The sequence below is a fragment of the Amblyomma mixtum genome, chromosome 9 (genome assembly GCF_055824585.1).
Source record: "Amblyomma mixtum isolate Tamu chromosome 9, ASM5582458v1, whole genome shotgun sequence".
NCBI classification, from domain to species: domain Eukaryota; kingdom Metazoa; phylum Arthropoda; class Arachnida; order Ixodida; family Ixodidae; genus Amblyomma; species Amblyomma mixtum.
This window is the reverse complement of record NC_143020.1, coordinates 45,195,550-45,221,798: the sequence shown is the minus strand read 5'-3', so window position 1 is coordinate 45,221,798 and position 26,249 is coordinate 45,195,550. Positions and strand designations below refer to the sequence as shown.

Here is a 26,249-nt window from a genome sequence, read left to right as displayed (position 1 = left end):
AGGAGCGTATTGTCCTTGACAGCATTTGTGCTTGGGTCTTGCTTATCGCGGAAGAGTACTGGACATGAAAAGCCATAAACACCTTTAATGAGGGCTGTTTCGTGCATTGCCTGTTACATGATGTTGATGTACATGGGGAAAACTTATGCTTATGTTCCTCCGAAACAGAGCGGTTACGAAGTAATAGACAGGACCAGTCCCTTATCAAACTCCACAAAGGTAATCTCAATGTACTCTCAGCTCTCTGCGGCACTTTGTGAAATTTCTACTTAAGCAGAGAAACATCAACCAGACGCCGTCTGCAGAAAAATAAAGCGAAAATTTTTGAGCGGATTACACCACGCTTTCCGTCGGCCAGATATCTTAAATTCTCAGTTTGCGCCTTATTCTGTGGTGCCGGTGGCGTTTGGATGAAATACTTGTTTCGCCCAGCTGAATGACCACAAATCATGGCAGCATACTACAACTGAGCTGATCTTTTCCGACATGCTAACTCTTTGTACAGCTGTATAGCACTGTTACAGGCCAGGTTGTACTGGCGTAATGTTTTCTCCGCACATGCCCCAGGTTTGCGACAGGCACTCACTCACCAGAACGAACGCCGTACAAGAGTCACAAGTCAAAATTAAAAAAGCACTTGGAAGGAAGGCACTGAAAAGAAAAAAATCCCGCTGGACAGAATAAACTGGGCAACATTGCCTCCGTTCTAACCATTTTTCTCGGTCTGCTGTTCTTGTTAACACAACGTACAACTGAATTATAACATCTTGCAGCGTAAGACCGGATTCATGGCGCTACCATATGGACAGTCGAAGATGCTGCCAAACTTTGGAAAGTTTTGCACTGAAATGTCCACCATTAGCCGTGGCGGAACTTCCATGAAACGAATCATCGTCCGCTCTCTTGTGCTTGCTTGTGTCGCCACCTGCTGACGAGCATTACCCGCCGTTAACGATGAAGTTGTTTCTTGAAAGGTCGGCGCCATTAGGTCGCACTGCGTGAGCACCCAAGCTGTCAAGAACAACTGGTCCAGAGCCGTGTCTGTGGTGTTGTCAACCACTCCACTGACTCCCAGCGTCATGGACGTGGTGACGTTCTTGTAGAGGAGGAATACGTCATACAGCAAAGAAACGAGAGTGTTTAGTTCGACGAACTTCGTGAGGCCTATGTCCAGCGCCACATCCTCCTTGACTAGGTCGGTCATACCTGCGTAGTACTGCTCAAAGAGGCATAGCCTAGTCTTGGTCAACTTTGTGCCCGTTTCGCGGTGCCTCATGTAGCCTCGTGTTGTCGACGACGAGTAGATGGGCGTCATCAAGCCCATCATGACTTGAGGAAGCACGGATGGCATCAGGAATATCGGTGCCACGTTCAAGGCGCTGAGTAATCCAAGGGTTGCAGGAGTTATCCACACGCTGTTGTTCTGCTCTTGGTACATGTATCCAGGCACAAGGCTACTCACACTTGCCCTGGTGTCCAGATCAGGTTGCTCCTCACCTGACGTCCAATACAGCTCGCTACTAGACTGCTGTAGCGTTAGGAAAGCCTGGAACGGCGACTGGCTAACCAGCGGCACGGCCATCCGTGTGTAGTAGCGGAGCAGTTCTGTCATCTCAGCTTCGAGGTGGTACTCAGTGACGATTTCGACTGTGTTAAGCTTCGATGTAATATGTTCTAGCTCTGCAGGCAACATCCACTCCTCCTCTGTTAGGTGATCTTTGAGGACCTTCTTGCTTGCCGAGGCAAGGGCACGTACCGTCTTTTGATGTTCATTCCAGAGAGCACTTTCAACGCTAATCTCGTTTGCCACAGATGCGAAGAACCACATGGCGTAAGGGTAGATGTTCTCAATGGAATGGAGGCAGGCTAGTGATCTGGCAGGGACGTTCGGTTGGTGGTGAGCGTGGCCCAGGGAAAGAAGGAAGTGGAACTCTTCGGAGAGGAAGGGAGCCACGAAGGCCAGGAAACGGTAGCGGAAGTAGTCGAGGATTGTGCGTGTGTCGGTCTCACCTATCACTGTGGACAGCCGCTTAAGCATGTCGGCGGGCCTCACCACCAGCTGAGACATGCGAAAGTCTCTCCGGTCGCGCATGAGAGCGGCGAAGTACTCGTCCCACTTCCAGAAAGAGTGGTACTCCTCCCAAGTATTATGAAGAGGTACCTGCGGGAGGGACATGCCTTGAAATTTCCGAACAAAAATGTACATCAAAAAAAGCAAGACACTGTGCGCATGATCAGGGTGACGGCCAAACATGTTTCAAGCTTAGCGTTGTATAATAGCATGACGACAAAAAAAAAGACAGAATATACTGGCTAAAATTTAGGAGGCAACTAAACAAGGGATAGAGGACGCGCAGGGTGCTACCACTCGATGTCACTGCCGAGAAAACAACGGCACTAATTACTTACATTTTTGAAGCCTCGGAAGCTGTCCTTACGAACGTTGTGCCGCAGAGGAAAGGCTGTACTAGCGCCCTGTTTCATGTTATTTAACCGTTTCCGTATTTTATCTGATAAGTGACAACTTAATTCTCCGGACGTTTCCTCTAACTATGCGCAACCCGTGACGCCAGTGAGCGCGTTGTAAATATGCCATAGATTTTTTAAATTTTGGTTGTAATTTATTTCGCTTATTATATGCGATATACATAAGGTTCGAAACGTTTTCAACTTCACAGAGTTCAACATACTCTCCGATAATGATCTTGTTGGGACCATATTAATTGGTTGTCGCTCAAACATGGACTTTTTCATTTGTTTAGGCGACTGCTGTTCTGTTCCTAACGACGTGTTTATGTACAACATGTAGGCGACAGGTTCTGCTGGGAGTATAACACAATATATGGTTAGAATATACTTAAGTAACATTGAAGAGCACACTGAAGGGCTTCCTTTAAAAAGTTTAGCGATATTATACCATAGGAAGTTTTGCTACTTTATCTCCATTGAATGGGTATTGAGCCCAGGCCAAATCTTACACTAATTGTCGAAGTACATTTGCCCCAGTGACACTTTTTCTTTTGTATGGCTTAGGAGCATCACTTTCCACTTCTTGACAGAAAAGAAATTCCTAGCTCTTTCGTATTACAAGCATCCTTCTTAGAAAATTAAGGAGTGGTACATTTCTTTTTTGTGCAAATCATATTAGGGGCTTTGCTTTCTGCATGTTATTCTTAGTCAGTGCTGAAGAGGAGCCAGAAAGTAGCGTGAAAAAACGTGAGGAAAAGAAGCAATGCCCCCTCGTGGCACGTCGCGTAAGATGTAGCCTATTAACGATAAAACCAGAGAGAAGGAAAAAGGCGATTAATATACAGCCTGGAATAGCAAACATCAAATATTTACCGGTATTAAACTGTACAAAATATATTTCGGCTGTGAAGGAGAGCCGTGAATAAACAGCTGAACAGCGTGAGTAAACAGCAGGTAAAACACAGCACAGCGAGAAACAGCACGCGTCAAAACAGCAAGTAGAAAAGCACAGCAACAACACAGCACATGAAAAAAACAGAGCTTGGAGAGAGGAGCAATGCTTGTCCTCCCCTATTCGTCCCCTGTCTCAGCGCTGTTCTAGTACTGAAAAAAGAAAGAAAGAAGAGCACAGAGAAGAAACAGCACCAGGACAACAAAGGGCAGCGCACTGCGGCGCAGCGTTGCATGAAGAGTGCGTATGGCAGAACTACTGGTTATGCAGTCCTCATTTGCTTGCCATTAACGATGTACTGTTTCAGCATTATTCCTGCATAATCAGGGCAACTGGGAAATGAAATTCCCCCTGACATAACGCTGCGTTTATTTTTTGCTTTTTCTCATACTGCCTAACCCGTCTCGCCGGGTAAATTGTGTTGAACAGATTTTCACTGAGGTGGCATCGAATACCCGGAATCGTACAGTATGATGCTGACGCATAAAGCTTACGGCTTGAGCCAATAGAGGCGTAAATGTAAAGTAGCATGTCGTACTCTTTAGAACCTGTTCATAAACCGTGTGAAAAAGTAAATATCTTAAGAAAATCGTCTATAAGGTAGACAAAAAAGGTATTTTCAAAAGGACTGTGCCGAACATCCTAGCCTGATCTTAAAATGCTTCGTCCATATAAATTGCTACCTATCATATCTGGTATGGTTTGTGCTCCACCCTTTGCGGTGATTACAGCGATTGTTCGTACCTCTAGCAGCGCTGCACCTTATTGAGCTGTGCAGTTTTCTTGTCGTGCTTCTTTACTTGAGGTTTTCGTTCGTCGAGCTGTTTTTACTGACTACTATGTTGTCGCTGTGTTGTTTTTCTGGCGTCCTGTTATGACGCTTGCTGCTTTTTATTCCGTCGCTGGTGCTTTGTTGCAGTGCTGTTTTCGCCTTTTCCTGTTCACTCACTGTTCACTCACTGTGCGGTTACCGTCTGCTGTTCTGAATCGTGCTGTTTTATGCGGTGCTGTTTTTCTCGTTAGAACAATAAATGCCCTCTCCAGAAGGATAATCTTTCTTTTTTACATCCACTGCTTTATGTGACTAATAATTTAATTCCTCACCATTTTACGGACTTTTTACCGCCGCGGGAACATATGCATCACCGTGCTATTTTATCGCATCTTAATACTAAACTTCTCGCTCCCCTTGAATGGATCCTAAGAAGATGTGCAGTATATACGTGTGTGTTCTGTGTTAATAAATAGCTTACTTTTCACCGGAGAGCGTTAGTACCCTAACGTGGGAAAAGCTGTCACGTGCCGGCTACGGCGACCGTTTGAAGCTTCGCATCCAGAGTGACCTGAAGAACCGGCCCCTCCGGTAACCTAGCTGGGCCACCTAGGTCACGTGACCTTATGGCATCACCACAACCTGGCCTCAAGATTGCGAGGAAACTGACCACCATGGCAGCTGGAAATTAAATAATTATCGCTCGCAAGAGGTTTCCCGGGAAGAGAAACCTAGCTCTCACGAACCTAACCGGTAGTAAGTGCCATCTCAGGGCAGTGCCGCTTCGCATAACCCAGGCACCACTGCGCCAGGAATGCTATGAGGACTCCCGGCGATCTATGAATGTAAAGCCGAGAATTGCCAGTTCACCATATATGGGATTTACCATTAGTTCTATCGCGTCGTGCACTTCAGGCGGAGCTGAAGTGTCCCCTGCAATTTTTTTTAAACTGCATGCGAAACGTCTTCGCTTCATCATCATCATCAGCCTGACTACGCCCACTGCAGGGCAAAGGTCTCTCGCCTCTCTCTCTAATTAACCCTGTCCTTCGCCAGCCGCGGCCACCTTATTCCTGCAAATTTCCTAATTTCCTCCGCCCACCTAATTTTCTGCCACCCCCTGCTACGTTTGCCTTCTCTTGGCTTCAATTCATGTTCTCTCGGCCGCTGGAAAATAAAAGAAAACTTAAGAGCCTCGCCTCACTATCCAAATTGTTTAAAAATCAGTAGCTGAATTCTGAAGTATTCTTAGATGTCACGTTGTTTGGAAGACGCCTTGAGGTAGCGGTAAAAAACTCGCCGTTAACACCATGAAAGACAGCACTGCTTTGGTCCGAGCGCCTCGACATGCCAGCGGCCAAAACTCAGTAAGATTAGTGCGACTCAAAGCAGAAGTGAGTACGTTGTCCTGTCCTGTCCAACCTAGAAATCATAACCTGGGTTAGCCTCTCGTTCTTCCTTCACGCTGCCTGAGCAACAAAAAACTTCTCGCCTCGAACGAGGCGAGGAGTTTCCATATATTAGGAAGGTACGGCTTTTAATACTGATCACAAGCCTTGTACAAGCCTTCCAGAAGTCAACAAGGTACCATTTCACAAATATGCCAATCAGAAATTCAGACGGAAGCCTAATTACATTACATGTTGGCCGAGCATTAACACCAGAAGCTGTTGACGCATGCAACTGGAGTGGGGTCACTTCATGACCTGTGACGTAAGTTGCATCTAACCAGTGGACGAATTTTATGACAGATGATGCATTTTTTTTAATTCAACAGTGTTAAGGCTCCCGTTCTGCGAAAAAGTCACCGTCGTCGGCCACGCCTTTGTTAGCGAAATATCCCTGAGAAGCAACCTTGGCGGCTCACCTGGGCGAAATGACCTTGTGTAGACATCGCAACATGACACTAAGATTGTGAGGAAAGTGACCATCACGACAGGTGTGCAGCAGAATTAATGATTGTCGGCGTGAGATTGCTCACGTAGAGAAAGCTGGGTCGCACAAGCTCCCCTGATGGCACCGCCTGCCATCACAGGGCAGTGGAACATCTCTTAACCTCTGCGCCACTACGCCAAGATTGGTATGACCACACCCAGAGACCAATGAATGTAAAGTCGAAAAGTAACATTTCTGTATATATAGGCATTATCTCAATAAAGTTATCACGTGATGCCTTTAAGACGGTGCCTGAGAATGCCCTCCAGTTTTCGCGAAGAGGATGCTATTGCTCTCCTTAGAATTCACCGCTGAATCTTGCTTTTAGTCTCGACCCTAAGTTTAGTGAGCCTGATCCCAGCAATATTAGTAACACGCTTAACAGGTGCCTTACAGGGACCCCGGAATGTGTGAACTCACTAGTCTACTTAAATACAAGTGAACTTTAAAACGCTGGTGCAAGTTCACTGCGTCTCACGTTAGAAACAATTAGCATCGATCGTTCCACTAGGAGCGTTTCATAAAATAAGCACACAGTCCTGCACGTGTGTTCCTGTCATTCTGGTTTAAAGACATAAAAGCGCATTATCAGCATCAGGTGGAGCATATTTAAGGCTTTCTTTAATACCTATCACCAGAACCAACCAATCTCCTACTATACTGCAGCGCTTGTTTGAACGCTGGCCTCCAGATTCATAACCCTCTTCGTGCTAAAACTCGATAACAATTACCGTTACGCCAGTTCCAGCTTTTGCAATATTCAACAATAATCCACTGAGACGGAGACGCTGGAAGAACAGAAGGCAAAGAAAGGTAAGGAACGTGGCATATTGACCTGGGGACAAAGCGTTTCTTGGAAGCGGCGCCGTTGCCAGGAATTCGGGAAATGAAGGGTTTGCTAAGTGGATCGGCTAAAGGAACGGATATTGCCGACGGACGCTGCGCAGCTCGACTACTCGAACATCACGACAGCACGTCCATACTATGTGATTACAGAGGAGCGCACCATATCGGCTCAGACCCCACCCAAGCATTATCTTCCGTTTTTTTCAGCGTACTGGACAATTTACACGGACCAGGGAGTTAGGTGTGGAAAAGGTTATATCTTTCCCATGAAAATTGTCGTGTAGGGCGTAACAGCGACGTCAACTGACGCTTAAATGGTGCGCGAAAGGAAAAAAAATACAGAAAACATTTTGAAGGGCTCAATGCACGGAAGAGCTGCGATCCACGCTTTTCATTTTCAGAAATATTTGAAGAATATAGGTTACGAAAAATCTACTCCAAGGTCCAATATGTCTTTAGATGTCAAGGTGTCACTTCTTCGACTGCATTCTCTTTATATTCCTTTGGCTCGACGTCTTGAGGCGACCGAAATTTAGCTCTTTGTATCACCACGGCTTTATGTTGCAGATTTCGTGTTTAGAGAGGGTGTGGAATACGTTTTCCTGCTGGATGAAAACTTGTTGTTTGAATATTTTTCGCACGACAGAAAGTATTGGATCTGCGCAACCTTTCTTGTCCGCCTGAAGATGATATCCAAATGCACCAAGTATCCAAAGAACCCTAGCTACTGAACCGAAACCATGCACGATGGACCGACTTCTTGCAGCTTTCTTAAATTCAAGGAGGTTGAATATCAGCTTGATTGCAATTTGATCAAGACAGCCATGGCTCCAAACTTCGCAGCCAGTAGTTTTTTTAGCTGGAGAGATACGGTCTTTGTAACTACGAGACTTTAGAGGTTGTAATTACCGTAAACCTCCTACTGCCCTGTTTGAAAAACACGTAGAAAGCTACGCGACATGCTTTTAAAGCAGCTACAATGTGAAAGGCGCCCTACAAGCATGTAGAAGTCTTTCAAGGGGGCTTCTTTGTACTGCGGCTCCACGTAGTCACTCCAGGCGCTGTATATGTAAGAGCCTGATGGGAGGCCTAGGCCATGTTAAAATCTGCGAAAGAGTAGACTTGCCTTTTTCCTCTACGGGATTTGTACAACAAAGCAGAGCCTTCGCCTACGTCGCCACAACCAGCTCCCACACGAATGAAACTCTGGAAGCGTTGCCGCTGACGACCAAGTCGTTTGCTCGCGAAACTATACCGTGAGTTCTAGTCTCGTTAGAGCTTTATGGGTAGCCTAAGCGCCGAGAACTGTTCTAAGTGGCCTTCATGCTTTTAGTTGGGAGCCCCGGGAGAAAAGCGATTTTCAAGCCGCATCCATTTCGAGTTCATTCTTTTTTTTCTCTTTGCTTCAAACATAGCGGATAGCTTCCTTTTCCTCACCGTATGCAGCAAAAATTAAAGAGTTGCCGAATCGCTTCGCTTCCTTTGGTCATCCGCACTTTGGGTGACTAAGATAATATATTGACCGGATGTGTAAATATTTCAAACATGTGCTACATCAGTGCTTAAAACTCTTGAATAATCTAGTCGCGAGGTTTGTTGCCAAAAGCACATTGCCTGTTTCAAGCAAACTAATTGTTTTCAGTCTGAAGTCTTAATAGAACTATACTACTGGTCTCAGAAGAACAAGAGCAACTCAAACCCAGAATGCCCTTTTAGAAAGCTGTGAGCACATTCCCGCTGTCTGTTCTTTCCTAGAGTTGGCACGAATTCAGGATAGAACAAAGACTATTTTAAAAAATTGCGAGCACACACCGCACTGTTTCTTGACGCCATTACGGGCTGAATGTTCTCGTAGCGTTGGTACAAACACTTGTTCTCTTGTAAAAAGCTTTCTCGCCACGCCATGTTCAATATTTGCTACCAACATTGTCAGGGCACAGATCCCAACTGTAGCAGTACGTGTTGTCACATTTGGCAAAGATAACGGCTGAGAAGAATGAACTTTTTCTGTACAGTTTCAAGTAAGTCGTTACAATGTTTCGACCCCCGGTACTTCATAGCATGCTTTCGGTAGTCGGTACAACCCGTGAGGGCTGTATGAAAAGTAATTCAGAGCTCTGTACAACTTTTATTAACGGACGTCTGTCGTTGAAATTCTGGAAGCCTGTTGAGCAGCTCTTTCTCTATACAAAGGTACTACTTAATGTACTCTCAATCACAAGCGATACAGTTGGACATCATAATTCATCTGCATCTACTCGACGACGATTAGTGTCAGTGATCGCAGTTGCTGCCGTCATACCCCATGGTTTCTTTTCAACTCTGCTATTCCTTGTTTAAATTTATTAATCTATCTAAGCGCACTGCTCTTGTCCGTGTTGCCACCTCGTAAATACTTATTAGCCTTCTGTCAATGGTGGAGAGCCTGCAAAATGCATGACAGCCTGCTGCCTCTTCATATAATCCAATAGCTACATGCAGTGAAAAACATTCATCTGTGCGCTGAAACAATTTATAATTTACCTGTCAGAAGAGTTACTCTACAAACCCGCAGTATTTAAAAGATGTATATTAGGTAGTAAAAATGTTTTATCAACGTTTGCATTAGTCTCGGCACAATCCTCGCACATGGCGTGAAGAAACGAATTTTTTTTACTTTTTCACGCATCAGAGCTGTAAGCCAGACTTTGACGAGCATTGCTGACAAGTGACTGGAGAATCGCTGAGAGGTAGGTTTGCTCGGTATAAAAGCAAAAGAGCAGTATACGGCCGCTGCAGCGCTTATCCGCAGTCGAAATGCGCGGCCGCGGGTGAGAAACTAGCGAATCGGTGTTAAATTAGAAGAGCAAGTTGCTGGGCTAGTTGGTGCTGTTGCATCGTGGTGGAGCAGCGCAAAGGACGGGACACAAGAAACAAGGAAGGACGTACACTTTATCTACTGACGTGTACTTTATCTACTGACGTGACTGTCTTCTGGATTCCGGCGACCGAGCAACCTTTTATCTATTTTCCACCCCCTCATGATTGCTATATATTCTCTGTATTTCGCAATAAAAATTCAGTTGATAGTCAGCGCCTGTGTACGTCCTTCCTTGTTTCTTGTGTCCCGTCCTTTGCGCTGCTCCACCACGATGCGGTGTTAAATACCGTAGCCAATGAGCTACCGCGGTAGTCAGGCTACGAGCATAGTTTCAAGCTGAGGTTTCCGGGAAAGAGCCTAGTGCCATCTATGGGCCATCAGTAGTGAATGTGGCATCTGGTTTGGTTTGGTTTGGTTTGGGGGGTTTGTCCCAAAACGACTCAAGCTTTGAGGGCTTCGGAAATTTCGACCACCCGGCGGTTCCTTAAAGTGCGCTGACATCGCACAGTACACGGGCCTCTAGAATTTCGGCTCCACCAAAATTCGACCGCCGCCGCCGGGATCGAACCCTCGTATTTCGGGACAGCAGCCGAGCACCATAACCACTGAGCCATCGCGGCGGCGAATGCGGCTTCTATCAAATCAGTCATTTCCGCTCCCAACTGTGGTTAACTAAGGAGGGGAGTGGGGTGTTTTGTGAGCATATTTCTGGTGATTACATATTCTTCCAATGCGTCGCAAAATGTGGCCAGTAGAATGCTTTTTTAAGTCACAGCGACCATTTCTCGCAGCCAAAGTCAGTTATAGGTACTAGACATTCTATTTTTCCAAAGCAATTTCTGTGTTGTGTCAAGCACCACGTGGCTCCAGCCCGGCAAGCTGAGCCTGCCAATATTTCACTATGTTCAGTGAGGCGCGATTTTTAAAGCGAAAGCTGTAATGGCCTAGCCAAGCCAAGGTCACCGGCACTGCAATTTGACCTTCCAGGGGAGGAGCAGCGGAGGTGTGGCAGCCACGTAATTTATCTTCTGTCATCCCTCAAATTATCTCTTCCCTTAAGGCGCGGTTCAGGTGTCCAACGAGATATGAAAAGGATACTGCGCCATCTTTTTTCCACAAAAACCAATTTTCAATTTCCTCTTCCTTCATTTCTTCCTTCACTCGCTCCTTTATCCCTTCCCTTACGGCGCGGTTCGAGTGTCAACTAAGATGTGACAGTTACTGCGCCATTTCCTTTCCTCAAAAACCAAACAAAAAAACTGGTGGGCTGGCACCGTTCAATGGGTCCATTGGCGTTGGCATTGAAAACGTTGTAGGGGCCGTTGATTTTGACGAAAGAAAAAGCACACAACTGACTGCCAGGGTCAGTGGACAACCCAGACTTGTTTTAATGAGCGTGGCGCTTCTGTCGACCTGCAAAAACCTGCTTTTGCTCAATGTTTCGTGCTTAGCAATGCTAAACCATCAGCATTTTTTTTTGTCACCTTTCTTTCTTTTATGGCAGGCTTGGAAGTACATCGTTCATTCTGTTAATACCGGAAATCTCTAGTTTTGCTCAGTTTTCGCGAAGAGTGCTCATATCGCCACAGACAAAGGGTTTTGGCAGAAAAACGCATTAAATGGTCATATTTACGGCTCTTACAGGAACTGACTGCTGTCTCTGTGCTCGAACAAGTCCCACGAAGGAGTTCTCCAGCTTGCGCTCGAAGTCGTGCACGTTCTGAGCGTGTTTGCGCACATCTGTGTCGGGTTTCAGGAGCCCGAGTGCCCGAGCCACGACTCTTGTGTAATCCTCGTCGGAGGGCCGCTCCGACGACAAGTAGTACCTGCAAAGCGAAGAACAGGCCGGTTTGAGCAGCGCAAAGTAGGTGCTAAGTATGAGCGCAAAGTATGCGTATCCATTGTGTAGTTAGTACAGCTGCAACGGAAAAAGAATGGCACAAGTGAATCATGACCGGAGCGAAAAAATCGCGACACGCGGCGCTATTGTTGCCGATTACGCCGATAGCGAGAGTACCAGGAACATTCCATTTCCTAAAGCGGGGGTGGCCGGCAGAAAGCAGCCCACCTAGACATTCGCCCATCAGAAATGCAACATCTTAAACGAACGCCTGTAGATGTCTTATCATCCAAACCATGTGCTAAGACACCTAAGCGCATAATCTCGTTTTATTTTTTTTTTTGCGCTAGCGTGGCGAGCAACGTTATCTTTATCACCGTTTTCCTTTAAAACTGTGCTGGGGGTGCACTGTCAAAAGTATCGTGTAGCAGTTCCTGCTTTCGGATGGGCTGCTTTCTATCGGCCACCCCCACTTTGGAAAGTGGAATGTGCCAGGCACTCTCGCTATCTGCGCATACGGCTACAATAGCGCCGCGTCTCGCAATTTTTCCGCTCCGGTCATGAGTAACTTGTGCTAATCTTTTTCCGTTGCAGCTGTACTGATTTACATACGACCCGCATGTTTTCCAGCGATTTCAAGGCTATGTCTTCGAAGAAAATTTTTTTATGTAGATGCCTTTAAAACTTGCCTTGCAGGCTGTAATTTCAGGCTTTTATTTTTTATTATAAGGAGTGAACACCTGGTGGGGCGGAGTCTTTGAAGAAGAGGAAAGAAGGAGGCTTAAAGGGACAATGAAATATTGGCAAGCTTTACGTGCCTAACCCGACGTATGCTCTCAGTGCCATGCCAACATTTTGTGCTTTAGCGCATCAAGAAGCTTTAATTTTTTTCAAGCCACATTTTTGCTTAAATACACAAAGGCCGTACCCGGTTTAATGGACGGCGCTCAAAACACTTACATGACCTCATAATATACGCAAATCGTCGAGATGTTTACTTAAGTGTGCTTTCCAAAGTTGTGGCATCATCGTGTTAATCAGGCGAACATATATAATTCGACCCAAATAGACGATTTCTCTCAGAATGAATACCGCGTTATGTTCACCCATCATTGTCTTCGCAATAACGTTAGAGATCACGTCGTCAGTTCTAACGAGAGGCAGGAGGGAGTGGGGATAATAACAAACAACAGAACTGAACACTACGTTTTCGGGGTGAAAAAATTGTACGTACATGTAGAGTGGTCGGCATATTGAGTGTATTTGAATGCTGCTTCAAACTCTGAACTAGTCTTAAGAGTTACTACTTGCCTTAGAAGGGCAAATCGTGTGTGCTGTAAGTGAATTCAGAGGGAGGTTATCCATGATTTCGAGTCGACTGAGCGCGACAAAAACAAAGACATGAAGGGGACACAGGACGAGCGCTGACTTGCAGTTGAAACAATTGGAAGAGAAATGAGGCGCACATGCGATCAAATACACATGCCCAGCTATCCACAGATTTGAGGAAGAGGCTAAATATTAAAGCAAACTGAACTGAGTTAATTTGGTGACTAAACACTGAGCTTAGGAAAAACAGGCAGCATCTCCGTCAGCTTCAAACAGCAGCATCGAAGATATTATTCAGCATTTAACAACATGGGTTGTTTTCTTAGCAAAACAACTGACATGTCATTGCTGCACTTATCGTTTCCCAAATTACAAATGAATGACTCCTCATGTAGCTCCCATGCTAGCTGTCCTATAAAGCGGCCAACAACTTCCAGCCACAGCAGGAAGCGGTTTTGCTATTTCCTTGTTCACTTAACTGCTTGCACGAGCCTTCGGCGACGGCAGTGAGGATAGAATCATGCTAGCCAAGATTCTTGAGGCGCTCAACGTCATATCCAAAGCTGCATTCAACTTTGTGAAATAAAAGTGCGGATCTAAACGACAAAGAATCGATACCACGCTGAACAAGTTTTGAATGTGAGGAATGATATGGTGAAGGAGCTTTCCTTGTTTTAATAATGTCGTGTTTTCGCAAAGCGAAATTCAGCTTTGTATGATAGATTGAACGCGTGAAGAATTCTGGCGATCCTTGTTGTTAACAAAGCCATTAACTCTATCGCATAATACATTTCACTGGGTTAGTAGTATGGTGTTTCCCGAAGCAAAACCGTAGTGTGTGTGTGTGTGTGTTTGGGGGAGGGGGCGCAGTCTCGCTCCTCTCTCTTCCCCCCTTCATCCTCCAGATGCACCTACCATCTACCTACCTCCCTGTTCGAGAAGCAAATCCGTCGTCTCTCATGTTCCAGGTACTCCCGGTAACCGCTTAATATAGGTCGTCTGACGAGATGGCCAAACAACGGGGAAGCCATGGCTAACTAATGCCTGGTGCGGTCACGTGGAAGCGTCCGTTTCAATGTGCCAACGCTACAATTTCGCAGAGTTGGACCGCATTAACAACACTCAGAGATACCTATATGATGAGTGGCAAAGGTCTTGCTTTGTTTCCCCAATACACCATGTGACTACTGACATAGACGACGAGTGTCGGCACAGCGCCACCAATAGGCATTCGTGCGCTAATGACCACGCCTACCTGCCATCTGCTCGAGCAGACTATATGGCTTCCTAATCACAGTAGCCGCATGGTGGTTACATTTAGTGACTAGCCCCGTTCAATGCTGTAGTAGGATCTCCACAACGGGTTCACCTTTTCAGCAGCGTGGATGCCGGAGTGACCTGTACCCTCAGCGTGTTGGGAGACAGGGTGACACGGACGAATGGGAACACACGTAGCTCCCTGTCTAGAGAACCCAGCAGGCTGGTCAGGTTATCGTCATGGTTGGTCTCGAGAAGGCGGTAGTCACGCATGGCATCCTGTAGGCTGTCCCGCTCGTTCTTGCCCTTGTACTCGATGATGCAGTCCATGTACAGGTTGGACACCTGTTCGAACACCAGAGAACAATACGCACGATATCTATCTGACTTAGTGCGCGTCTGCTTCTTAGCTCTGCTTAAGAATCACCATCATGGATCTACTTATGTCATGTGCAACTGAAGGATAACTCCAGGTGGCCTCAAACTGAGATGTCGTTGCGCCAATGGTGGCCATCTATTAGCGCGAACTCTGTAATAACAGCTGTCCACTGGACTTTACTTCCCCTGCTCCCTTTCTGTGCGCCACGAATACACACAGTTACCGTAAAGGAGCATACTTCGGTTCATTTAAGGGGGCTTCAGATCAATGCGGGTGTATAACCGGAGTGCGAAGCCTCAAACGGCAGTGCCATGGCCACGAGACACTATTAGTGTAAAACCACTCTGCATTAATGGATTCAACGGCGTTTAGCTAGCTGCTGTCGGCTGCAATGTTCGCTATTTTAACCATGACCAATAATCTCGAACAAAAAATTCAAAAATTAGGAAAATTGTAAGATACTGATAAGGAAATATTGAATGTAAAGGTCCATTCTTCTGATACAGAACAAAATCTCTCTGTTAAAGTGTTTCGATTGATGGCAACGAACAGTTAAGAGGGTCACAGGAGAGCAATGGGGAACGCTTTTGGCAATAGTAAAAACGTTAATAGAAGAAAAAATGCAACACATGCTGTCGGGTGATCCTAAATTTATTGACTGTTATAGTAAAATCATGTATTGTAAAAAAATGGGTTCATAAGAAGTTTCTCGCTGAAAAATGTTTTTGCCCAGGATTGTTGGGCATGAAGCAATGTTTCTTTTTTATATCCGCAAATATTTTATTTCATGTAGCGTAAATTTACGATGTGAGCCTCCTTCAGGCAGATACTGTACTGAATTTTTTTTGTAGGCTACCTCCAATATGCGCATTCCTGGATACAGAACCTTACTTTCGCTAATGGCCAAGGCATGTAAACACGCCTACATGCTGCTAGCCGACATCAGGTCGTGTGGACACTTAAGTATGCGCATATTTATCGTAGATGGTTCCGGTCGTTCCACCTAGATTACTAATGGAAGGAAGCCCACTGATCCGGTCGAGCAACGATCTATCTTAGAAACGAGCAGTTATGCGAATGCGAAGCTACTATCATGTGACTATAAACAAATGCTCAAGCTTTGGCAAGGTGCATCTACCGAACACGCAGTTTCGCAGAGTTATCTTTACCTGGACGATGATTAAGCGCAGAAACCTGTTAAGTGTTTTTAACCACATTTAGCTCCAGCCATGAATTAAAACTAAGGAATAGCCCGTTTATTTGAGAACCATTCTTCTCTTTAAGGTGTAGCATAAATCTCGTTGAAGTAGCTCCACAAACGTTATCTGAAACTTAGTCCCTTCCAGAAAGTGCATCTAAGACTAGTACGTGCACTGTAGTTAGGTCACTGTCGATGGTGGCTGAAGTGAGAGTCAAGAAAAAAGAGAAAAGAGCAAAATGATTTCAGGAAAAGAGTGCTGAGAAGGCTTGACAACGATTTCACGCATAGTGTAGGCAAAGGAAGAAAAATCATTTTATTCTTATTTTTGAAACGTAATAGGGTCACTGCGCAAAATTACTTTCAGAAGCACAAAGACCTGCGGGCGACTATATGCGGAGTAAACACTTTCGGCATGGACGCCACATGATGTCAAAGTATACTTCCCTATTCCATGTATAAAAATACAAAAATTCCTGGGCGCTGTGAGTTGTTAATGCACGTTAAAGTAACGCTTGTTGTCGAAAGTCATCAGTAGCCCTCCACTACGTCGTATTCTACAGCCAATCAGCGATTCACGGCGTTAAATACCGCACAACATATTAGATGTCACCGAGAGCCATGGATTACAATACCTAATGAAACAAACAATTGTAACGCGACAGAGCTAAATGTTCTTTTGCCGTACAAAAGCCGGCGCTGTTGGCCGTGAGCAAAAAATGTTAATAGAATCAAATAATGCATAAACTGAGCTGAAAAAAAAGTTGGGTTAATCAGTGTGGAAATCGTGCCCAGGCCCTCCGCATTGCGAGACGGCTACGACGCCCATAGGCCCCGACGGCGCGTTGTTTGAAGCTGGAAAAAGGTACATCTAGTGAATCGGTTCTGGTCTTTTATTTAGTGAACTGCCTTACAAACATGACCTGATGGGCACATGAGCAATTATGGTTATACTAATTTATAATTATGTCGTTGTGTGAATACTAAGAAGGCGATGTGAACGGCACCCGGTAATCCTGTTGCGTTCATTCGTTAAGGTAAAACTTAAGCGACCCTACAATTTTTTTCCTTACTGCCTTAGATATTAAGGATATGTAAACATTTCGTGGGTGCTTCGGACCATTCACCACCTAGTTGGGCCCGGTATTCACCACCTTTTTTATGCGGTGGGTTCATTAAGGACATCTCTGTCAAATTTTTGCCCTCGATGGTGAGTGGCTGCGCTCCAGTCTTATGGGAAATTTCTTTATCTAATTGGAAATTTGGCGCCACATTTGAATAGTCGAATATACGAGGCGCATTTGCGATCTGCAGCAAGTTTACACCATGATTCTGAGCAGGTCCCGAACATAACCACTTCAAGATCAAGAACTATGAGCAAAAAAAATTCAGAAGGGCACTTTGTTGACCTAAAGTGCGATGAGGCGAAGGTCTTTAGCGCGGTGTTGCTGCTTGTGTCACGGATGTGTGGATAAGGTGTTAATTAAGTACACAATTGTTTGTGAATCTTAAATGCTGGAGATACCGGAGGGCATTTGGGAGGCATCCGTCTGATTCGACGCCTAACTGAAAACACTCCCCAGCGTCCCAGACAAGGAGAACTACATATGCGTTGGCAGGAAGTAGCATAGCCATTAGCACGCTAGGCTGCGGAACGGAAAGATGGTGGTTCGAATCCCATCGTGCACAAAGGTTTTTTTCTTTCTGGTCTGACTAGAAAAAGCATGACACAACAAGGATGCCGACAACGATGAGGCATTTAAGGCTTTCGCCTTAATATCTTAAGCAGAATTGACGCACACAGGTTCCGCTAGAGTTGTTGCCAATTCGTACCGCAATGCTTCGTGTCACCCTAGCGGGAAACGTACCTGTTGCAGGAAGCGCTCCTTGATCTTATCGTCGATCTGCACTCTACTGGTGTGGTTGAAGTAGCGATGCAAGTTGGCCACCGTGGTGGCCACAGCTAGGTGGCGGTACGACTGCGTGCCGAACGGATACTCGCTCCCGCTCCATTTGTGGCCGCAGGCGTGGCCGTACAGGTCTACGCAAGGGTCCACAGGGTTCTGCTCACGGTTTTGCATGTACAGGGTCACCAAGCGGCAGTCTGGGTGCCTACACAAGGTAGCCTCTGTGGTCGTCTGTGGGAAAGAAAATTACTCGTTATCTGATACGGTAAGAGTGGCACAGATTGCTAATCTATTTGGGAGTCTGCATTAGTACCAGGCTTGCATGACTGGGGCAATTCGTGCAATCAAACATGCTCGGTTATTATTTTGGTGCATTATGTGTTTATTGACTTTTCACCTATGGCATATGGCCGCCTTATGACTTCGAGCTATTGCAGCGTGCAGAGTGAGGTTAGGTATTCGTCATATGCTGGCGGGAGGCGCCCCGCCACTTGGAAGAACTAAAATAATGCTTCATAGCTTCTAGCATGGTTACGCACTGTTTCACCGTTATAGATTGTTATATGCAAAAATACTGATGTTCAGAAAGACTGAGGCCTAAGGCGACGGTCATTCTGCCTACACCGACCGCCATGAGTTTTTCTCGTTGTAGCTACGGCATTACATCTCATTCAAAGGAACAAGTTGACCTGACTAAAGGTTTCTCAGAAACACTTGGGCCTTCTTAGGTTCCGACTCCCACCCACCCTAAGATTGAAATGTTAACTATGAATGCGGATTTATTGACGCGCCTAGCGCCAACTCGATGTGTAACCGGTTCATAGATGTATGCTACTGGAAAATTGCAGCGCAGCAGTAACAAGGACGAGACGAAAAGGACACAAACACAAGCGCTGCAGCGCTTGTGTTTGCTACAGCGCTACAGGCTACAGGCTACAGCGCTTGTGTTTGCGTCCTTCTCGTCTCGTCCTTTGTACTGCTGCGCTGCAGTTTTCCAGTATGCAGAACCAACTAGCCAGTCACTATGTTTTAAGCAGATGTATGCTAGTTGTCTCGCTGTGGCTTGATCTGAAAGGTGAATAAATGCGCTGGTGATCGCGCTTTATACGGTTCACAGAGTGACTCTACTAAGCCCCTTTACATCCCTTATTATTCTTTCTTTTGTACCATCAGCTGCCATGCGCTGAGTTCTATGCAATATTGTTTTTATTACTCGAATTCTCATTTACGAAGTCGACTATAGTGACATCTAGCCCGCTAAAAGTGCAAGAAACAGAAGCAGAGGTGTTCGAAGACAAAAGTCGCGGAGTCACACGGCGTACACAGCACGCTGTGTAGTGTTTTTTTTTTTTACTTAATATGGGCAACCGCGGCCGCAAGTAGATGGAAGCAGTATATAAAGAAGGCAGTCTTCTGTGCGATGCTTAGCGCACAATAGCGAACCCGAGGTGTCTGAATATAAATCGCAGACCTCCATTGATGCGGCTGTTGTCCGCTTTTCAACTCACTCCACGTTTCCTACCGATAGTAGGATCACTATTGAGACTTTCCTTTCAACGAAGGGCATTTTTACTTCCCTTTCCGCAAAGCGATGGTGCCGATGCCTCTTCCGCTCGATTTCATGCAACGCTAAAAGCCGGTAGCTTAGCTCTAGAACTGCGGAGTGGCATGGAGGCATCAGTAATGCAAGAAAGCAGTTCACTGGCGTTCGCTACATTGTAATTTTTCAGTGGCGTAAAAGGTTTCAGTTCTGTCACCTCTTAACTGGAGCAAATATGTTTCGCACATTCTCGGAAATTTTTTATGGAACTTTCATCCCTGCGCGCAGCGTACCCTCAATCAGCTGTAGTTTCAATCAGCTTCTGTTCAAGTTAAGCATCCTGAAAATTACGACTTCGAGGTCCTCGTTATGTGCTTTTCCTTGACGCTGTTTTTCTCTGGCGCACTATGACCGTGCTATATTTCCAAACGATCCTTTCAGTTCTCCCACCATGGAGCCAAAAACCTATAAAGGCAACAATGACGCCGCAGTTAGGCCTAAGTACCTCATTTAGCGCGCCGGAGCGTGGTCCAAGCACGTCGTTGAAGTGGGCCAGATTCTGAAGAAGGCCTTCAGGAGTACTCTGGCTGTTGATCTGCTTGAGCCGGTAGGGAACTCGGCGTCGTGGGTCAGTGGCTTGATTACGGACATTGTTTAGGTGTTTCGAGGCCGTCACCAGGGCGGCAAGCATCAGCATGAATGTCACCTGAGTTGAGAAGTATGCAGCGCACTTTTTCATCGGTTTAAGTTCGCCAGGCTCCAGTGAAAATAACAACTGGTCATTCAGAGAATATCTTTCTTGTTAAAAGCAGCAGACCTGACCGCTTTCCGCCCATTCACCGTGTGTTGTGTTCGCCGCTTCATGTGCCTTATCCTGTAATTAGTACACTCAAGTGGGTGCTCTAATTGTTAGAAATTGTTTGATGACGTTCACTAGGCACAAAACTTTTTCCGAAGATCGATACAGAGACAGAAGCAGCCACTACAGCAATGGCTAGCGTCGAGTCTGACAAAGCTGCCGTTTTGCTGTAAAAAATATTCCCTCCTATAGGCAGTCACAGCGGTCTTAGAAGTAGCAGGAAGAAAAAATTATTTTCAAAAATGAGGAGTGGTAGCCCGGTACGCAGTAGTGTTATTTTTGCATATTTCATGCAATCAAGGAATAACTTCGATACAATTTCTAGGTTTCCACAGCGCTCCTGCGAATCCAAATGAGTATTAGACAAGAGTGCTCTCTGAGGCCAGTGTGTGTTCAGTGGCTTCTTCCCTAAAGGTTTTTTTTCCACATCCTAGCAGTTAGGAGGCTGTGCCGTCTGGTGAATGCGGTGCCGTGGCGTGGTCACTATAAGTGGCATACGTAGCTTTCCCAGAATGTTAATTAGAATTGTCTTCACCAGTAGGAAAATGTTCGAATACCATTTTATATAAGCAGAACCGAGCGTTCTCGTTTAGACTTTACAGGCCGATATAATAGTAGACATAGACCCCATAAGATTAAAAGCGATCGCACCCGGAATTCTGCGTCACATCAGCATTTTTGTCGCAACCAACGTTCGAATAATTCTCTTTTTATTTCCAACGCCGTATCTGCGTAGCCATTTGCTAAAGCTTATCGGTGCCTCGTTTCCCGCTCTGAAATTGAGTGGCTGCAAGGTCAGTGACCTTGCCTTCCTTTTAACTTTCCGACCTCGCTCTTATCCCGTGTAAATCTGGCCAAATAGGCACCCTTAAAAAATTTCCTCCCGTCTATTATTTTGCATGCAGTCCAGCCATTTATGTGAACGGGAAGGACTCACTTAGCGAGCATGAAAGACCGAATTTAGTAGTTTGCCGATGAAATCGTTTTCCAAATGGGACGATAGTGAAGAGGATAATGACGTGCAAAACGCAGTGCGCGTTCTTCAATGGTCTGGCATTTCAATCTTTTTTTTCTGGTATGGAGATACCGCGAGTTCTGGACCATTACGTGTTTTCAACGCAGGAAGTTTATAGAGCCATTTGCTTATCCCATCAACTCGTAGAGCGTGTTTTTTTCATCGTGCTCTCACTCTCCTCCGGAGCAATGACCTCAACTTCCTCGGGACTACCAGTGTAGCAGTGGCACATACCGTGCGTTTCACCTAAGATGTTGTGCAATTATTAAAAATAGTCTTTTTGAGGTAGAAGCAATGGAGTGCAAGTGCTGTAGAGGATAAATATACCGCTAAGACGTGCTACTCGTGAGATGGTTAACTAATAATGAGTAGTTAATATCTTAAGTACACTGTAAGAAATACGTGTGAGAATACCAGTATTTCAGGGAAAAGTTCAGTAGTGATACAACGAATATCTCTCAAAGACCAGAAAGAGCAAGAGCAAGTATATTTCAATTCTTGGCGCAGCTACACCAGAAAAGTCGGTAATTTGGCCCTGCTCTTTAGAAAAACTCGTTTTTAAAATGCATGAGCCTCATTAATCAGTATTCCTATTTAAAATGTAAACCAGTGTATGCCAGTAAGCAGTGGCCAAGTCCGAAAGCATCCAACATTTAGTTATTCTGCTATGTAGGCTGCCTTCCTGTCCTGGAAGAACTTCAGTCTTGCGTCCGCTACCAAGGGATATCCGTGGTCTGTCCTCTGAAGGTGTTAGATTACGCGGGACCGAGCCTGTGTGGCCTTGACTTGCTTGATTTACCAACTACGCAGGAGCTCCAATCCTGCAGGTAGCCGCCCAAGACGTCGCGTCAGTTGAGAGAAACAGCAGCTACCGCATCAGCAGCATTTTCGAGGACTATCACGTCGTGCGCAGGACGTCTTTTCTGCCGACCTGGACCACATTGAAGGGACCCCCGCTAGTGATCACTTAAGAGAGGGCGTGATCGCATAATTGTGTAAGCCACGGCCCGTTTCCCACGCTCTGAGCGATAAAGTAACTCAGAAGTTGGACAGGCTGGTTTCTATAGGCGTATTGTCGCCAGTGAAGCATTCTGACTGTGCAACACCAGTCGTAGTTGCGTTAAAGAAGGAAAGGACAGTTCGAAGCTGCGGCGATTTTAAAACCACCCTGAACCCAGCCTGTGCGACCGAGCATTAACCCTTGCCCGTTACTGAGGACATATTTGTCCACTTAAGTGATGGAGATTGTTTTAGTAAGCTCGACCTGCGAGATGTATGCTACCAAATATCGGTCAACGAAGCTGCAAAGAAATTCTGCGTCATTAACGCGCATAAAGGCCTTTTCTGTTTCAATAGGCTACAGTTCGGAATAGCATCTGCACCGGCATTTTTCCAGAGAAAGATGGATGAGATGCTGGCAGGTCTGCCAGGCCTACAAGCTTATTTACACGACGTGCTGGTCTCTGAACGAATGCAGGATAACGGTGAACGATCAACAACCGTGCTGTTAGCTTCTGAGAACAAGAAGTGAAGCTTAGATATGATAAATGCGAACGGCGCCGACCGGCTGTATATTATCTGGGGCACCGAATTGACCGATATGGTCTTCACTGGACGAAACAAAATGTCGAGGCCATTGTAGAGGCGCCAAGCCACGTAATGTCGCCGAACTGCGTTCATTTCTCGGAATGCTGACTTTTTACGCTAATTAAGTTCCTGCCCAAAATCATTACTACACTTTTCCTGTAATATCAGCTGCTAGAAAAGAATGCGCGTTGGCAGTGCAAACAACCAGCGGAAGCCGCATTTAATGCGGCTAAACAAATGCTTAAAGCTGCCTAGGTTTTGGTGTCTTTCTACGCAAAAAAAAAAAATGAATTGAAATTGGAATGTGACGTGTCCCCTCATGGCGTAGCAGCATTTTTGTTCCAGGCAGTCGGTAACGTTCATAAGTCCATTAGATTCCGTTCTAGAACATTAATACACGCTGAATGAAACTATACCCAACTAGAATGAGAGACACTGGCTCCCATTTTTGGCATAACAAAATTTCGTCACTATATTCTAGGGCGAGAGTTCCCACTGGTGGCTGACCACCAGCCGCTTCTTGGCCTGCTAGGACTGGGTCGCCAGATGCCAACAAGCTGCAGGACACTCCAGGAAGGCAGATGCTTAACTCCTACGCCCTGGGCCGCCTACCACAACGAGCTCCGGAACCTGTCCCGGATGATGAACCTCCAGAATACGTCCTATCCAAGGAAAGACTAGACAAAAGGGGGCGCGACAACACATGAGCTGAAGGCTTTGACAGCCAAAGCCCTTATTTTGACTGAGGTTAAACTTTGCATACTGATCGGGTGGCCCAGAACCACACACGCATTACACCACTTCGTACTGACATTTTTTGACTGGAAGCTGGAATAGTCAGTGGCGCATGAGCTAGTGTCTGGGGAAATCGTGTGGTAGTACCGGAATAAGCTCGTACAAGGATATTGCGTCTTTTGCATCAGAGACACCAGGGATCGCCGGCCATGAAAGCAGTTGCACGTTCTCTGTTCTGGTGACCAGGGTTGGATAAGGGGAAATCGAGAAACTATCAGCTATTTGTCGTAGATGCATGCAGAATCTGCTGATGCCATCAGCCACCCGCCCCTTAATTGGAACAGCCACCCCAACACTTAATTGGCCACAAACGAACGAAAAGTGGTCTCGTATTCACGTTGATTTTGGCGGTGCAAATACATGAAAAATGGTTCTGGCAGCGATCGATGCCCATACTATATGGATCGAAGCCATACTACTTACGCATGTCAACACTGACACCATGTTTTGCTGCCGGCGTACCATTTTGAGCAGGTGTGGTGTCCCACGAACATTAGTCTGTGACAACGGTACGCAATTTACCAGCCAGGAATTTGATTCTTTAGTGAAATACAATAACATAGTGCATCTAAGGTGCGTCTCCGATCACCCTCAGTCGAATTGAGCTGCAGAGAGAGTTCTCCGAACTGTGAAGGATGGGTTTCAAAAAATGAAAAGAAGGAAATTTGCGGACAGTTTAGGGCCACCATTGTTCAACTACCTAAGAACTACTCAGAAATGTGGAAAATCCCTAGCAGAGATTCTTCTGGGTTCTTAAATACGACACCGGCTGAACTCGTGTTTTCCTTCTACTCTTGCAAAGCCACCGCACGGTCAAGATGACTGGATATTACTACCGGAGACCAGTGTTTACGTATGGAACTATGGGAACAATAACAGAACGATAGAGAAAATTTCTCACAGGCAGGGTACCTGAAAACTTCGGTGATCTTCAGTGAAAAATTTTCACAGTGCATTACTGCTAGCCTCAATTACTGAGCGGCGTGTACCCCACCCTAGGTTATATCTATATCAGCGCACATAATTTTGAGAAAGCGGATACCCTCACGGCTGTGGCCCAGCAAATTCTACAAACATCGCGCCAAAATACACGCGCTTTCGAGAAGCTCACAGGCAAAGAAATCCCTCCAATGCACCTAATTGGTCGAAAAACCCTAAATTTTCTCGGCCATAGCGTCGAGAATAGCTGCGTTTGCGAAGGGCTAAATCTGATATGAATATTACTCGGGATGGGCTACAAGAGATTCGATAAATAAGGAAGCTATCAGTAGAAATTAGTATATAACTTAGCCATCCTGCTAGATAGAAATCCTTAGTTATAAACTGATGCAATGGACCGCTGGCAACGCTGTCTTGAAAAAAAGCAGTCTTGTAACCAAGAAAGGTAAATTTAAAAAAAAAAAGCTGAACATCATAGGTGAAGCACCCGGTGTATCGCTTTGATTCCGTCGTCCTGGGAACAAGTGAAGTTCTTTTTTTTTCCCACAAAGTTGTAAAATGGTCACCTCGTGGAAATGTATATGGTCCTTGTTACAACCCACTACTGAGGGTACAGCTCCGCTATGCATCAGGTTGATCCCTCAAAGCTGAATGTGGGCTACTAACTACACCACTAATTATCTGATGTTCCATAAATGTGGAGTAACATTCTGGTACCAACGGGCCTTCTTGCATTTCGTCTACACCGAAATGCGGCTGCCATGGTAGTGAGTTGGTTTTGCGTTCTTGAGCTCAGGAGCCAAGTCCCATAACTACTAAGCCAGCATGTTGGGCACTGCTCAAACTTCTAAAGCTGTTATCACTAGTACAGCTTCTGCTCATATTTGTTACAGTTCTTATGCACAAACTAAACAATAAACACCGCCAAGCCTCATAATATACCTCAGGAGCATGAAACTCAACACATTAACGACTGGCCGCGATGTTATAGTTGCATAAGCTTACGCGCACTGTTAGCACATTTCAACTAAAATATTAAAAATTTAGCGTCCGAACTGAGCCCAAGTGGCTCATTAATCAAAAATACAATAATAAAATATATTTTATCACAAAATTAAACGTGCGACCAAAAAATTGATGGGAATGGCAACCAATACACTTGGAGAACTTCAGCAACACATGCGTTAACTAGAATTCCACAATGAGAGCTACATCAAAAACACACGTACTCGAAAATGGACATGTGAAGTTCATATGCGTACCAACTTGTCGTATAGCAAGATCAATCTGAGGGAAGTTTTTCGTCCACACCAAGAAAATTTCGTCATTCATGTGTACGTGGTGGTAGTGAATGATGCAAGACCACCGGCGCTTGATAATAAGGCTACTCTTATATTTCTTAGAGGAAACAGTCCACCTTACGCCATTGCAGGCGTGGCAGGCGTGTGATCAATTACCGAAACAATAACCTTAATGCTGTCCGCGCCAGCTCGGTAAACAACCCACAATCAAGCATATTGACGCAACAACTGCAAAGCTTACGTGTGCAGTGAACATGTGCATTTTAGCAACAAGAGCAATAATCAACAGACCTGCGTCCGTCCTATCTCGCAGATGCAGACTACGGGAACGAAACTAACATGAAGGTGAATACAGATAGTCGCAAAGCATTGTAGGCACACTCACGGCAGCGGAAATAAGGAAGTACTTCCTGTTTCCGAAAGCCTCAGTCAGCTGGCGTAGGATGGAGTCCTCGTTCATGTCTGCCAT

The 26,249-nt window shown here is 45.6% G+C and overlaps 1 protein-coding gene across 1 annotated transcript; it reads right to left on the bottom strand.

Moving 5' to 3' along the window:
- Positions 1-290: 290 nt before the first annotated feature.
- Positions 291-26,249, bottom strand: LOC149328874 (uncharacterized). The gene is made up of 6 exons (XM_089561977.1): positions 26,166-26,249; positions 19,790-19,990; positions 17,706-17,975; positions 14,373-14,605; positions 11,477-11,660; positions 291-2,161 (listed from the first exon to the last, which is right to left on the bottom strand). The coding sequence occupies exons 1-6, from the start codon at positions 26,247-26,249 to the stop codon at positions 758-760; spliced, it is 2,376 nt and encodes a 791-aa protein (XP_089418103.1). The 3' UTR covers positions 291-757.